We start from the raw sequence: 14,947 nt of genomic DNA, 5'->3' as shown, positions 1-14,947 counted from the left end.
AGACCCTTCTTCAGAGTGAAAATCACGTGAAAGGAAACGAGAGATTTTTAAGTTTGTACGCATTGTTGATTCAGTTCCAAAGTACTAGTTTTTGCAATGCAGTTTCATAATATTTTTTTGTGGTATACAGCCCTGAGTGATGATCAGTCGTAGTTACATGTAGAACACTCCAACACAACACATGTTTCCACATTCATTAAAGGTGCTCGGCCTGCAAAAGTCACGGACCGTTCAATAAGGTACTGGGACCCAGGTCAGGGGAGTGTTGTGGGTCGAATGGCCTGTTCCCATGCTCCGTGTTCAATATTATTGCAGCACAGCCCTCATTTCTAACGCAAGGCCCTTGAACATTGAAATTGAGTAAATACAATGAAGGATGCATCTCATGGGTTTTCATGGGAATGATAATGGGAATACAAAAGTAATCTTGCTCTGATTGTGTTGCAGTCTGTCGCCAGGCTAACTGGTCTGGGTTTGAAAGCTTATGCCAAGGCCGGGGCAGTGGCCGATGAGGTCCTTTCATCCATCAGGACTGTAGCTGCGTTCAGCGGGGAGAAAAAGGAGGTGGACAGGTCAGTTAATGGGCAACGTGACATTGTCCGACAATGCACCGATGCGTGGACAGTGGTCTTCCACAAGCAACACTGTAGATAAACGTGAAAGTGAGGTTGCCACCCACCAACACAGTGGTAAATAATCAATGTAGCCAGCATTTAAAAAAAAATCTTTTTGTATCAAAAATAATTTATTTAAATGCGATCACGATACAAAAACGGTGTTACCACCATAGTACAAAATCACCAAATTATCTAGATTTTCAAAACCACTGTGTTACAATCCTTACAAATATACTAAATAACTACTATACAACTATGTCGCTCTCTAACACCACCCGGGCGCGGACTTAACCCCGGTAAAGCGGCAAGCATCAGGCTCGGGCAGAGCCCTCTTCCACCTGGCACCGTGACTTGCGGATGGCCAGCTTGGCCAGGCCTCGGAGCAACCCAACCAGGACATCTTCAGCCCTGCCCACTCCCTAGATCCCATCACCAGTCCTTCGTTCGGGCGCTGACTGCAGAGCCGCTCCTCCCCCTAGGTGGAGTGGCGGTGCTCCTTGCCCTCCGGACCCATGATAGCCAGCATTGGTAGGCGGCAAGGTGGCATAGCGATAGCGTTACTGCCTTACAATGCCAGTGACCCGGGTTCGATCCTGACTGGTCGGTGCAGACGGGTGCTGACTGTACTGAGTTTGTACGTTCTCCCCGTGACCTGCTTGGGTTTTCTCCGAATGTTCCGCTTTCCTCCCACATTCCAAAGACATAGAGTTTTATAGGCTAATTGGGTTGGTAAAGTTTTAAATTGCCCCTGGTGTGCGTAGGGTAATGTTAGTGTGTGGGGATCGCTGGTCGGCGCGGACTCGGTGGGCTGAAGAGCCTGTTTCCGTGCTGTATCTCTAAACTTTAAAAAAAGCAAGAAAAGTATAGATAAACGTGAATATGCGATTGCCGCACTCCTAACACAGTGATAAATGCCCCTTATTCAGTGCGAAGAAGTGTCTCGACCTGAAACGCCACCCGTTCCTTCTCCCCGGAGATGCTGCCCGACATGCTGAGTTACTCCAGCATTTTGTGTCGGTGATAAATGAATACTGGTATTATGCAAAAAAAAATACATAATAAGAAAAACTTACCAACGCAGTAATAAATTAAAAATGATATAAAACAAGAAGCAAGGTACAGTATTTATAAAAGATATTAAAAAAAAGACAAAGTGATTGCTCCTTACTAATGCAGGAATAGTTAAGAAATTGTATTAAAAATGACAAACACACATATAAAAAGGTGATTGCGATCTACCACTGGTTCAATGGTCCTTTGTTAGTGTGTTGTCTCTGTAATGCATTTCGTTGTCTCTGTAATGCATTTCGTTGTCTCTGTACTGTACACTGACAATGACAATTAAATTGAATCTGAATCTGAATCTGAATCTTGTTGTCACGTGTACCGAGGTACAGTGAAATTTGATTTACCATACGGTCTAAAATTTAAAAAAGCAACAAGGTACATAAACTACATAAAGGTTAAACCTAAACAGGCACCACAGCGGCGTGTGAGAATCCCGAGGGCACACAGCATAAGCGGAGACCCACAGCCATCAGTTCAATGTCGGGGCCACACGCACGCTCCTTGACCATGATGTGACCAGAGTTGTACCGACCGCTGTCACTCTCTCTGCAGTCCCCGTCCGCTCTAACAGTAGGAAAGCCGTCCACACTCGCACCAGACTCTGGGATGTCCACGTGGAGTGATGGCAGTGCAGCAATAAATAAGAAAGATATATAATAAAGGCAAAGATATGTAAAAAACGCTATAGAAAATGAAAAAAACAGTGTGCTAATTACCAATGTAGCATAGATTAAAAAAATATAACAGGAAGATACATATCGGTGAGAAGGACAAAGTTTAAAGATGTGGGGGGTGTTTTTTTACAGTGCCTGGAACGCACTGCCAGGGTTGGTGGTGGAGGCAGATATAATGGTGTTTATAGGGCCTGTCCAACTCAGGTGATTTTTTAGGCGACTACTTGCGGCTGCCACAAAATTTTCAACATATTGAATATTTTTCGGGGACAGTGGCGACAATTTTTGCTGTCGTAGGTTGTCGCCAGTAGGTGAATTCCATTCAAACTAGTCCCTGGCAGTCGCCAAAAGAGGCTTTAAAAGGGCCTTTGGATAGGTACATGGCTATGAAGGGAATGGAGGGATATTGATCATCAGGTGGATAAGTGATGGTCTTGGCATCATGCTTGGCACAGACATTGTGGGCCAAAGGGCCTGTTCCTCTTCTATACTGTTCTGTGTTATATCTCCTGTAATGACTGGAGATTTGTGGTGATTTGCTACAGACCCAATGAGAGAAAGAATGTAAATAAACAAATATAAAACTAGCAAGGAAGGACCGAATAACTCATAGTCTGCCATTTGTTTCGCTGGTCCTGACGTGCATGTTAAGATTTTTTTTTAAAGTTTTATATAATAACAAATTTGCCAATACAAATATAATTCAACTAGTTTGAGTTCTCTGAAATATGTTCATTAAAGATGCTGCTTGCTTGAATGAATGAATGAATGAATGAACGAATGAATGAATACGTTTATTGGTCAAGTATTCACATACAAGGAATTTGCCTTGGTGCTCCGCCCGCAAGTGACAACATGACATCACAAAGTTCCTTTTAGTTGGAAAGGGTGCAGAAGAGATTCACCTGGGCTTGCGGGCTTGAGTTACGGGGAGAGGTTGGACAGTCTGGGACTTTTTTCTTTGGAGTATAGGAGGCCGAGGGGTGACCTGGTTGAGGTGTACACAATCATGAGGGGCACGGATAAAGTGAATGCTCACAGTCTTTTTCCCAGGGTAGAGGATTTTAAAACGAGAGGGCACAGGCTTAAGGTGAGAGGGGAGAGATTTAGGGGGAACCTCAGGGGCAATATATTTCATCGGAGGGTAGTTTGTATCTGGAATGAGCTGCCAGAGGAAGCTAGAGAAGCAGATACAATTATGACATAAAAGGACATTCGGGGCAATATATGGATAGGAAGGGTTTAGAGAGATAGGGGCCAAATGCAGGCAAATGAGAGATTCCTAGCTCAGTGCCAACTTGGTCAGCATGGACAGGATGGGCCGAAGGGCCTGTTTCCGTGCAGTACTGTGATTCATATTTAAGAAAGTAGTGATGTACCATACTGATAGTGCAAACCATTACCCAGTGATATCATGTATAATGCATAACATTACTGAATTCACCTACAGATATGACAGGAACCTGGTGTTTGCTCAGCGCTGGGGCATTAGGAAAGGGATGATCATGGGATTCTTCACCGGCTACGTGTGGATGATTATCTTCTGCTGCTATGCCCTGGCCTTCTGGTACGGGTCGAAGCTGGTGATCGAGCAGAATGAATACACCCCAGGAGGTCTATTACAGGTACGCTCATTGGCAGAGTTTGCTTATGAACCGACATTGAACACATGGGGTAGGCACATGGATGCGTAGGGAATGCATGGATGTGGAATAATGTCCAGGAGATAGGTGAAGGCCTTGGCCTCGTGTTCGGCAGACACTGTGGGCTGAAGGGCCTGTTCCTGTGCTGTACTGTTTTACGTTATGAACTTGCAGAGATTAGTGGGAACCCAAGGGGTTGGGAAGTTTAGTTTAGTTTAGAGATACAGCGCGGAAACAGGCGCACCGGGTCCGCGCCGACCAGCGATCCCCGCACATTAACACTATCCTACACCCACTGGGGACAATATTCACATTTACCAAGCAAATTAACCTACACACCTGTACATCGTTGGAGTGCGGGAGGAAACCGAAGATTTTGGAGAAAACCCACGCACGTCACGGGGAGAACATACAAACTCCGTACAGACAGCACCCGTAGTCGGGATCGAACCCGGGTCTCCGGCGCTGCATTCGCTGTAAGGCAGCAACTCTACCGCTGCGCCACCGTGACAGAAACCTTTTAGAAAATGACTGAAGGCAACGAAAAAGGCAATACAGGGAGCAAAGATGAAAAATGGAAGTAAGCTGAGCTATAATATAAAAGAGGCAAGCAAATATTGTTTCTTCAGATATATTGAAGAGCAAGAAAGAGCTAAGAGCTGGACTGCTGGAAAATGATGCTGGAGGAGTGATAATGGGGAATAAAGAAATGGGGGAGGAGTTGAATAACTTTATTGCATCAGTCTTCACAGTGGAAGACAACAGCAACGTGCCTGAAATTCAAGAGAGTCGGGGAGTGGAAGTTAGTGGAGTGGCTATTACCAGGGGGAAGGTGCTTTGGAAGCTGAAAGAGCTGGATGAGTCACCCGGACCGGATGGACTGCACCATAGGGTTCTGAAAGAGGTGGCTTTAGTCAGGGGTGGTGTCAGACGTCTGGAAAATTGCAAATATTACTCCCCTGTTCAAGAAAGGAGTGAAGCAGAAGAGTGGAAACTATAGGCCAGAGATCCTGACTTCAGTTGTTGGTAAAAGTTTAGAGTCCATTATAAACTATGAGGTTTCTTGACACTTAGAGGCTCATGAGTAAATAGGCCGAAGTCAACGTGGTTTAGTGAAAGGGAGATCTTGCCTGACGAACCTTTTGGAATTCTTTGAGGAACTAAATGGCAGGATAGACAAAGGAGAGTCAGTGGATGTGATTTACTTGGATTTTCATGAGGCCCTTGATAAAGTGTCGCTAAAGAAGATGGGAGCTCATGGTATCAAAGGGCAGATACTGGCATGGATAGCAGGTTGGCTGGATGGCAGAAGGCCAAGAGTGGCAATAAAGGGGGCTTTTTCTGGTTGGCTGCCAGTGACTAGCGGTGTGCCAAAAGCTAGAATACATAAACAAGGATGTAATGCTGAGGCTTTATAAGGAACTAGTCAGGCCACATATGTAGCAGTTTGGGGCCCCATATCTGAGGAAGGATGTGCTGGCTTTGGACAGGGTCCAGAGGAGGTTTACCAGAATGATCCCAGGGATGATTGGGTTAACATATGATGGCCGTTTGATGGCACTGGGCCTGTACTCGCTAAAGTTTAGAAGGCTGAGGGGGGACGTCATTGAAACTTACCACACAGTGAAAGGCCATGATAGAGTGGATGTGGAGGGGATATTTCCACTAGCAGGAGAGTCTAGGACCAGAGGTCATAGCCTCAGAACAAAAGGACGTACCTTTAGAAAGAAGAAGCGGAGGAATTTCTTTAGTGAAAGGGTGGTGAATCTGTGGAATTCATTGCCACAGACGGATTAATTGCTGTGGAGACCAAGTCAATGGATATGTTTACGGACGGTGGAGATTGACAGATTCATGATTTGTACGGGTGTCAGAGGTTATGGGGAGATGGCAGGAGAAGGGAGTTGTAAGGTAAAGATAGATCAGCCATGAGTGAATGGCGGAATAGACTAGATGGGTTGAATGGCCTAATTCTGCTCCTATCATATATGCACGTAAGAACTAGACCCTGGGACGTCACTAACTCTCTAATCTCCCAATGAAAGACCCACAGGCAGTTGTAGGTTGCTGCCGATCGGAAGATGAAGGCTGAACCCCCTGTGGACAGGACATTGGGAATACGCTCCAGCCAAGCCCTGGGTGTGACAGGTTCCTGCATCACACCAACCTGACTCCACAATCATTGATGTTGCAAAAGGGTGTTAGCCGCAGGGAGAGGTTGGACAGGCTTCGCTGGTGTGCCAGAGGTTATGGGGAGGCCTGAGAGATGCACATAACATTCCTAGAGGCATAGACTGGGTGTAGACACAGGCTTTTTTCCCCAGGGTGGAAATGTCAAAGACTAGAGACCATAGCTCTTAGGGCCTGTCCCACTTACGTGACCTTTACAGGCGGCTGCCGGCACCCGTGATAGGTTGCCGAAATTTTCAATGTTGAAAATTCAGTGACAACCAGAAAGACCCTACGACCCTTTGGAGACCTCCCACGATAGGTCACTCGCGGCGTGTCGCCAGGGGTCGCCTGTATGGTCATGAGCGGTCTCCAACGGTCGTGAGAGGTCTCCAAAGAGTCGTAGCCGCTGAATTTCTGATCGTCGCTGAATTTACAACATGTTGAACATTTTGGCGACCTATGACGGGTGCTGTAGTCGCCTGTAAAGGTCACGTAAGTGGGACAGGCCCTTTAAGGATAGAGGATCAAATTTTCATGGAGATGTGTGGGCCAAATCTTTACACATTTGGTAATGGGTGCCTGGAGCATGCTGCCAGGGGTGGTGGTGGAGGCAAATGAGTGGTGTTTAAGTGGCTTGTAGACAGACACACGGATATGCAGGGAATGCAGGGACTGTTGGCTCTAGCCCAAGTGGGAGGAGAGGGGTGAAAACAGTTCCGAAGGTGAACATCCGGAAGTGGTAGTGCATGTCGGCACAAACGATGTCGGAAAGAAGGGGATGAATATTCTGCAGCGTGACTTTAGAGAGCTCGGAAAAATGTTGAAAAGCAGGACCTCCAGGGTTGTTATCTCCGGTTTGCTTCCAGTTCCCCGTGCTGGCGAGAGCAGGAACAGGGAGATACGGGACCTGAACGTGTGGCTGAGGAACTGGTGCACGGGGCAGGGATTTAGATTCTTAGATCACTGGGATCTGTTTTGGGGTAAGGGGGAACTGTACAAAAGGGATGGATTGCACCTTAACAGGTGTGGGACCAGCATTCTGGCAGGCAGCTTTGCCACTGCTACATGGGTGGCTTTAAACTGAATAAGGGGGGGTGGGGTGTCGAATGGGATAGTGGAGGATGGAGTTAAAGGGAAAGGGTTTCTTAAATGTGTGAGCGTAGATAACGAGGGGTGTAAAATGAGGGTAGAAGCAATAGGTAGCAAGGTGAAAAGTCAAAGTGGCAGGCAGACAAAACCAGGGCAAAAATCAAAAAGGGCCACTTTTCAACATAATTGTATAAGGGGTAAGAGTGTTGTAAAAACAAGCCTGAAGGCTTTGTGTCTCAATGCAAGGAGCATTCGTAATAAGGTGGATGAGTTGAATGTGCAGATAGCTATTAATGACTATGATATCGTTGGGATCACGGAGACATGGCTCCAGGGTGACCAAGGCTGGGAGTTGAACATCCAGGGATATTCAATATTCAGGAGGGATAGAGAGAAAGGAAAAGGAGGTGGAGTAGCGTTGCTGATTAGAGAGGAGATTAATGCAATGGAAAGGAAGGACAATAGTTTGGAGGATGTGGAATCGGTATGGGTAGAGCTGCGAAACACTAAGGGGCAGAAAACGCTGGTGGGTGTTGTGTACAGGCCACCTAACAGTAGTAGTGAAGTTGGAGATGGTATCAAACAGGAAATTAGAAATGCGTGCGACAAAGGCAAAAGTTATAATGGGTGACTTCAATCTACATATAGATTGGGTGAATCAAATTGGCAGGGGTGCTGAGGAAGAAGATTTCTTGGAATGTATGCGGGATAGTTATCTAAATCAACATGTAGAGGAACCAACGAGAGAGCAGGCTATTCTAGACTGGGTATTGAGTCATGAGGAAGGGTTAGTTAGCAGTCTTGTTGTACGTGCCCCCTTGGGCAAGAGTGACCATAATATGGTTGAGTTCTTCATTAGGATGGAGAGTGACATTGTTAATTCAGAAACAATGGTTCTGAACTTAATGAAAGGTAACTTTGAGGGTATGAGACGTGAATTGGCCAAGATTGACTGGCAATTAATTCTAAAAGGGTTGACGGTGGATATGCAATGGAAGACATTTAAAGACTACATGGATGAACTACAAAAATTGTTCATCCCAGTTTGGCAAAAGAATAAATCAGGGAAGGTAGTACATCCGTGGATAACAAGGGAAATCAGGGATAGTATCAAAGCGAAGGATGATGCGTACAAATTAGCCAGAAAAAGCAGCATACCGGAGGACTGGGAGAAATTCAGAGACCAGCAGAGGAGGACAAAGGGCTTAATTAGGAAAGGAAAAATAGATTATGAAAGAAAACTGGCAGGGAACATAAAAACTGACTGCAAAAGTTTTTATAGATATGTGAAAAGAAAGAGATTAGTTAAAACAAATGTAGGTCCCTTGCAGTCAGAAACAGGTGAGTTGATCATGGGGAACAAGGATATGGCGGACCAATTGAATAACTACTTTGGTTCCGTCTTCACTAAGAAAGACATAAATCATTTGCTGGAAATAGCAGGGGACCGCGGGTCAAAGGAGTTGGAGGAATTGAGTGAAATCCAGGTTAGCCGGGAAGTGGTGTTGGGTAAATTGAATGGATTAAAGGCCGATAAATCCCCAGGGCCAGATAGGCTGCATCCCAGAGTACTTAAGGAAGTAGCTCCAGAAATAGTGGATGCATTAGTAATAATCTTTCAAAACTCTTTAGATTCTGGAGTAGTTCCTGAAGATTGGCGGGTAGCAAACGTAACCCCACTTTTTAAGAAGGGAGGGAGAGAGAAAACGGGGAATTACAGACCAGTTAGTCTAACATCGGTAGTGGGGAAACTGCTAGAGTCAGTTATTAAAGATGGGATAGCAGCACATTTGGATAGTGGTGAAATCATTGGACAAAATCAGCATGGATTTACGAAAGGTAAATCATGTCTGACAAATCTTATAGAATTTTTCGAGGATGTAACTAGCAGCGTGGATAGGGGAGAACCAGTGGACGTGGTGTATCTGGACTTCCAGAAGGCTTTCGACAAGGTCCCACATAAGAGATTAGTATACAAACTTAAAGTACACGGCATTGGGGGTTCAGTATTGATGTGGATAGAGAACTGGATGGCAAACAGGAAGCAAAGAGTAGGAGTAAACGGGTCCTTTTCACAATGGCAGGCAGTGACTAGTGGGGTACCCCAAGGCTCAGTGCTGGGACCTCAGCTATTTACAATATATATTAATGATCTGGATGAGGGAATTGAAGGCAATATCTCCAAGTTTGCAGATGACATTAAGCTGGGGGGCAGTGTTAGCTGTGAGGAGGATGCTAGGAGACTGCAAGGTGACTTGGATAGGCTGGGTGAGTGGGCAAATGTTTGGCAGATGCAGTATAATGTGGATAAATGTGAGGTTATCTATTTTGGTGGCAAAAACAGGAAAGCAGACTATTATCTAAATGGTGGCCGACTAGGAAAAGGGGAGATGCAGCGAGACCTGGGTGTCATGGTACACCAGTCATTGAAAGTAGGCATGCATGTGCAGCAGGCAGTGAAGAAAGCGAATGGTATGTTAGCTTTCATAGCAAAAGGATTTGAGTATAGGAGCAGGGAGGTTCTACTGCAGTTGTACAGGGTCTTGGTGAGACCACACCTGGAGTATTGCGTACAGTTTTGGACTCCAAATCTGAGGAAGGACATTATTGCCATAGAGGGAGTGCAGAGAAGGTTCACCAGACTGATACCTGGGATGTTATGACTGTCTTATGAAGAAAGACTGGATAGACTTGGTTTATACTCTCTAGAATTTAGGCGATTGAGAGGGGATCTTATAGAAACTTACGAAATTCATAAGGGGTTGGACAGGCTAGATGCAGGAAGATTGCTCCCGATGTTGGGGAAGTCCAGGACAAGGGGTCACAGCTTAAGGATAAGGAGGAAATCCTTTAAAACCGAGATGAGAAGAACTTTTTTCACACAGAGAGTGGTGAATCTCTGGAACTCTCTGCCGCAGAGGGTAGTCGAGGCCAGTTCATTGGCTATATTTAAGAGGGAGTTAGATGTGGCCCTTGTGGCTAAGGGGGATCAGAGGGTATGGAGAGAAGGCAGGTACGGGATACTGAGTTGGATGATCAGCCATGATCATATTGAATGGCGGTGCAGGCTCGAAGGGCCGAATGGCCTACTCCTGCACCTAATTTCTATGTTTCTATGAATGGAGGGATATGGGTCATGTACAGGAGGAGGAGATTAGTTGAACCTGGCATTGTCTTCAGCACGGGTATAGTGGGCCAAAGGACTTGTTAATAACTATCTGAAGAACGGTCTTGAGCCAAAACACCACCCATACCTGTTCACCAGAGATGCTGCCTGACCCACTGAGTTTATTTTAGTTTGGTTTAGAGATACAGTGCGGAAACAGGGCCTTCGACCCACCGAGTCCGTGACGACCAGCAATCCCCGCACATTAACAGTATCCTGCACACACTAGGGACAACTTTACATTTATACCAAGCCAATTCTCCTACAATCCTGTACATCTTTGGAGTGTGGGAGGAAACTGAAGATCTCGGAGAAAACCCATGCAGGTTCACGGGGAGAATATACAAACTCCATACAGACAGCACGCATAGTCGAGATCGAACCTGGGTCTCCGTCGCTGTAAAGCCCCTGTCCCACTTAGGAGACCTAAACAGCAACCTCTGGTGACATTGCCCGCCACCCAAAGTTTCCATGAGGTCCCCGGAGGTTTTGGCCACTCTCATTAATGGTCGAGGCTTCATCTAGGTTGCTGCTATTTTTTCATCATGTTTAAAACCGGCCTCGACTAAAAATAGGTTGCCATTTCAATAATCGATAATTTTTTAGTCGCAGGTCTAGTCGAAGCCGGTTTTCTTCATAGTCGAGGAAGGTTTTCAACACATGCGCGGGAGGTGGTAGGAGGTTGCAGGTCACCTCGAGCTTGATTTTTTTTTTGGGTGGCGGGCAAGGTCACCAGAGGTTGCTGTTTAGGTCTCCTAAGTGGGACAGGGGTTTATAATAAGGCAGTAGCTCTGCCGCTCCGCCGCCATGTAGTGTGGTGGTATAACGACTAAGGTGAGGGAAGGAGGGAGGGGCGTGTACGTGTGAGATGCGAGGTGACCTCCAGATGGCTGTGTTGTGTGCAGGTGTTCCTGGGCGTGCTGGTAGCCGCCATGAACCTTGGCCAGGCCTCCCCGTGTTTGGAGGCCTTCGCTTCGGGCCGCGGAGCTGCCGTGAAGATATTTGAAACCATCGACCGGGTGAGTGAAGGGGAGCGGTGGGTGAGTAGGCGAGGAATGAGCAGGCCAGTGTAATAACGGTGTCTTTCTTCACCGCAGGAGCCCGAGATTGACTGCATGTCAGAGGGGGGCTACACACTGAACAAAGTCAAGGGCGACATCGAGTTCCACAACGTGACCTTCAACTACCCATCCAGACCAGACGTGAAGGTACATTTACATTTGTAGGTATATTTCGCTTGGGCATCTTGCACCCCAGCGGTATGAATATTGACTTCCCTAACTTCAAGTCACCCTTGTTTTCATAATCATAATCACAATCATAATCATACTTTATTTGCCAAGTATGTTTCGCAACATACGAGGAATGTGATTTGCCATACAGTCATACCAATAAAAAGCAACAGAACACGCGCATAACATAAACATCCACCACAGTGACTCCTCCACATTCCTCACTGTGATGGGAGGTGAAAAAAAGTTCAATCTCTTCCCTTCTTTGTTTGCCCGTGGTCAGGGCCTCAAGCCTTCTGTTCACGGGGCGATCTTGGCTCCCGTAGCCGGCGGTCAGGCCCTCCGTGTCAGGGCAATCAAGTTCCCACATCAGGAGAGTATCTCAGCTCCCCCGCGCCGGGTGATTGGACCTCGGGCCGGTGGCTGGTCGAAACCCTCTGCGTCGGTTGGAGCTCCCGACATCGGTCTCTACCCCCGAGTCTGCAAGCTCCTCGATGGTGAAATTCACAAGCTGCAGTTGGAGCATCGATCCCTCTCTCCATCCCCTCCTCCTTCCCAGTTCTCCAACCAGTCTAACTGTCCTTGATTATTTTTGATCTCTGTTAGCTTCGTTGTCACCTTCTCCTAGCTAACAATGATCTATTCTGCATTTTCCTTGATCTCCATCCCCTTTGTCCCATTTCACACCTTACACATCCTTATCTCTGTGTCTCCCTCTCCCCTGATTCTCAGTCTGAAGAAGGGTCTCGACCCAAAATGTTACCCATTCCTTCTATCCAGAGATGCTGCCTGTCCCGCTGCGTTGCTCCTGCACTTTGTGTCTATCTTTGGTTTAATCCAGCATCTGCAGTTCCTTGCTACACATGAAGGTACACTGACGCTATTCAGAAACCACTGCTCTTTATTTTAAAATAACTGGTACAGCTGCTGCTTCAGGGCGCCAGACTCCCAGATTCGATCCTGATCTCGTGCGCTGTTTGTATGGAGTTTGCACGTTCTCCCTGTGACCACGTGGGTTTCCACTGGGTGCTCCGATTTGCTCCCACATCCCAAAGACGTGCGGGTTTGTAGGTTAATTAGCCCTCTGTAAATTGCCCCTAGTGTGTAGGAAGTGGGATAACACAGAACTAGTGTGAATGGGTGATCGATGGTCGGCCTGGTCTCGGTGGGCCGAAGGATTATAATTCTGCAAGATAAGCACTGGCCAGATATTAAAATGATTGTGACATTACAAGACATTGACATGACACGTTTCATGCAGATTCTGAACATATCACCACTATAAACCATGACAGTTTGAGGAATGTTGGTATGTTACCCAACCTTAAAATAAACTCTATAAAGAATGACACAACCCGGTTAAGAAATTATACGAGTTCCTTCTAATCCGCTCATGATGATTTGAAGTTTCATCACCGACGCTCCATCTCCTCCAGCTGGATCGGTGTAATTACAAAGGAGAGACTACAAACACAAATCAAATCTCGAGGCAAACAGAAATGAGAATCCAACATAATTCCTCTTCACTTTCATAAGCCATAGGAGCAAATTAAGGCCATTCAGCCCATCAGATCTACTCTGCCATTTGATCATGGCTGATCTACCTTTCCCTCTCAAGCCTATTGTCCTACCTTCTCCCCGTGACCCTCGACCCCCCGACTAATCAAACACCTGTCAATCTCCATCTTAAAAATACCCAATGCCTTGGCCTCCACAGTCAAGAGTCAAGAGTCAAGAGAGTCAGAGTCAATTTAATTGTCATTTGGACCCCTGGAGGTCCAAACGAAATGCCGTTTCTGCAGCCATACATTACACACAAATAGACCCCAGACACAACATAATTACATTTAACATAAACATCCATCACATAGCTGTGATGGAAGGCCAAATAAACTTATCTCTCCACTGCACTCTCCCCCCCCCCCCGATGTCAGAGTCAAAGTCATAGCCCCCGGCTGGCGATGGCGATTGTCCCGCGGCCATTAAAGCCACGCCGGGTGGTGCGAGGTCGCACACCGGGTCTTGGTGTTGGAGCCCCCGGTGTGCGCTCGCAGAGTCCGCGGCCATTCCAGCCGCGCGGGGCAGTGGTGTTAGGCCCCGCTCCAGGAGCTCCTCAACCCCGCAACTCGGGCGGGAGAAGTCGCCGTTGCGAGAGCCCCGAAAAGCGGTCTCCCTCCAGGGAGCCGCGGGCTCCCGGTGCCGTCGTCCACAGACCCGTCGTTGGAGCCTCCGACTCTCCGGCAGCAGCAGCAGCAGCAGCAGCAGCAGCAGCAGCAGCAGCAGCGGCAGCGCTCCTCCACCGCTCCACCCGCTCTGGACCCGGCCAGCTCCGCGACGGCGACGGTGAGTAGCACCAGAGTCCCCGGCTTCTTCCTGTTGGAGGCCGCTCCTCGTTGCGGCCTCAACGACACCTGAGACCCGACGAGAAAAGGTCGGGTCTCCAGTGCAGGGAGAGATTCAAAAAGTTTCCCCCCCCTCCCCACCCCACCCCCGCGCCCCCCACACACACACCCCCAACATAAAATAACAAAAACTACATAAAAACACAGTAGACAAACACAGCCGTCAGTGGAAATAAATTCCACAGATTCACCACCCTCTGACTAAATTAATTCCTCCTCAACTCCTTTCTAAAGCTACGTCCTTGTCCTGGACTCTCCCACTAGTGGAAACATCCTCTCCACATCCAGTCTATCCAGGCCTTTCACTATTCGGTAAGTTTCAATGAGTCCCCTCCTCATCCTTCTAAACTCCAGCGAGTCAAACGCTCATCATATGTTAACCTTTCTCTTTAGGCAATCAAACTAATACAAGAGATCAAATAAATCCCCAATTATCAAATTGGAGATGGTGCAGAAGAAATTCACCAGGATGTTACCTGGACAAATGGGACTAGCCCAGTAGGCCCACTTGGTCAACATGAAGAAGATGGACCGAAGGGCCTGTTTCCATGCTATACGACAGCTCTGTGACCTCATCCTATAAAATCATTCCGCTCTCACCTTGAACTTATGTCCTGTGGATTTTGATGCCCCTACTCTGGGTAAAAGACTGTGCATTCACCCTATCTATTCCCCTCACAATTTGATACACCTCTATAAGATCACCTCTCATCCAAGGAATTCCTTGCACCCTTAAGAAAGTATGGCATTTCTCATGGATATAAGAACATAGAACCATAGAAAATAGGTGCAGGTATATTAGGCCATTCGGCCCTTCGAGCCATTCAATATGATCATGGCCGATCATCCAAAATCAGTACCCCGTTCCTGCTTTTCCCCCATTT

General features: G+C 47.0%; 1 protein-coding gene across 4 annotated transcripts in view; it reads left to right on the top strand.

Moving 5' to 3' along the window:
• Positions 1-14,947, top strand: part of LOC129698590 (bile salt export pump-like) — an 82,925-nt gene that overhangs the window by 24,591 nt on the left and 43,387 nt on the right. For all 4 annotated transcript variants that reach the window (XM_055637693.1, XM_055637695.1, XM_055637692.1 and 1 more), the window contains 4 exons: positions 448-572; positions 3,810-3,984; positions 11,335-11,448; positions 11,527-11,637. In XM_055637693.1, coding sequence (XP_055493668.1) covers positions 448-572; positions 3,810-3,984; positions 11,335-11,448; positions 11,527-11,637 — 525 coding nt within the window. The remainder of the gene's footprint in view (positions 1-447; positions 573-3,809; positions 3,985-11,334; positions 11,449-11,526; positions 11,638-14,947) is intronic.

Source organism: Leucoraja erinacea, chromosome 7 (assembly GCF_028641065.1).
Source record: "Leucoraja erinacea ecotype New England chromosome 7, Leri_hhj_1, whole genome shotgun sequence".
NCBI classification, from domain to species: domain Eukaryota; kingdom Metazoa; phylum Chordata; class Chondrichthyes; order Rajiformes; family Rajidae; genus Leucoraja; species Leucoraja erinaceus.
The sequence above is the reverse complement of the archived record's forward strand: the minus strand, read 5'-3'. Positions and strand labels throughout refer to the sequence as shown.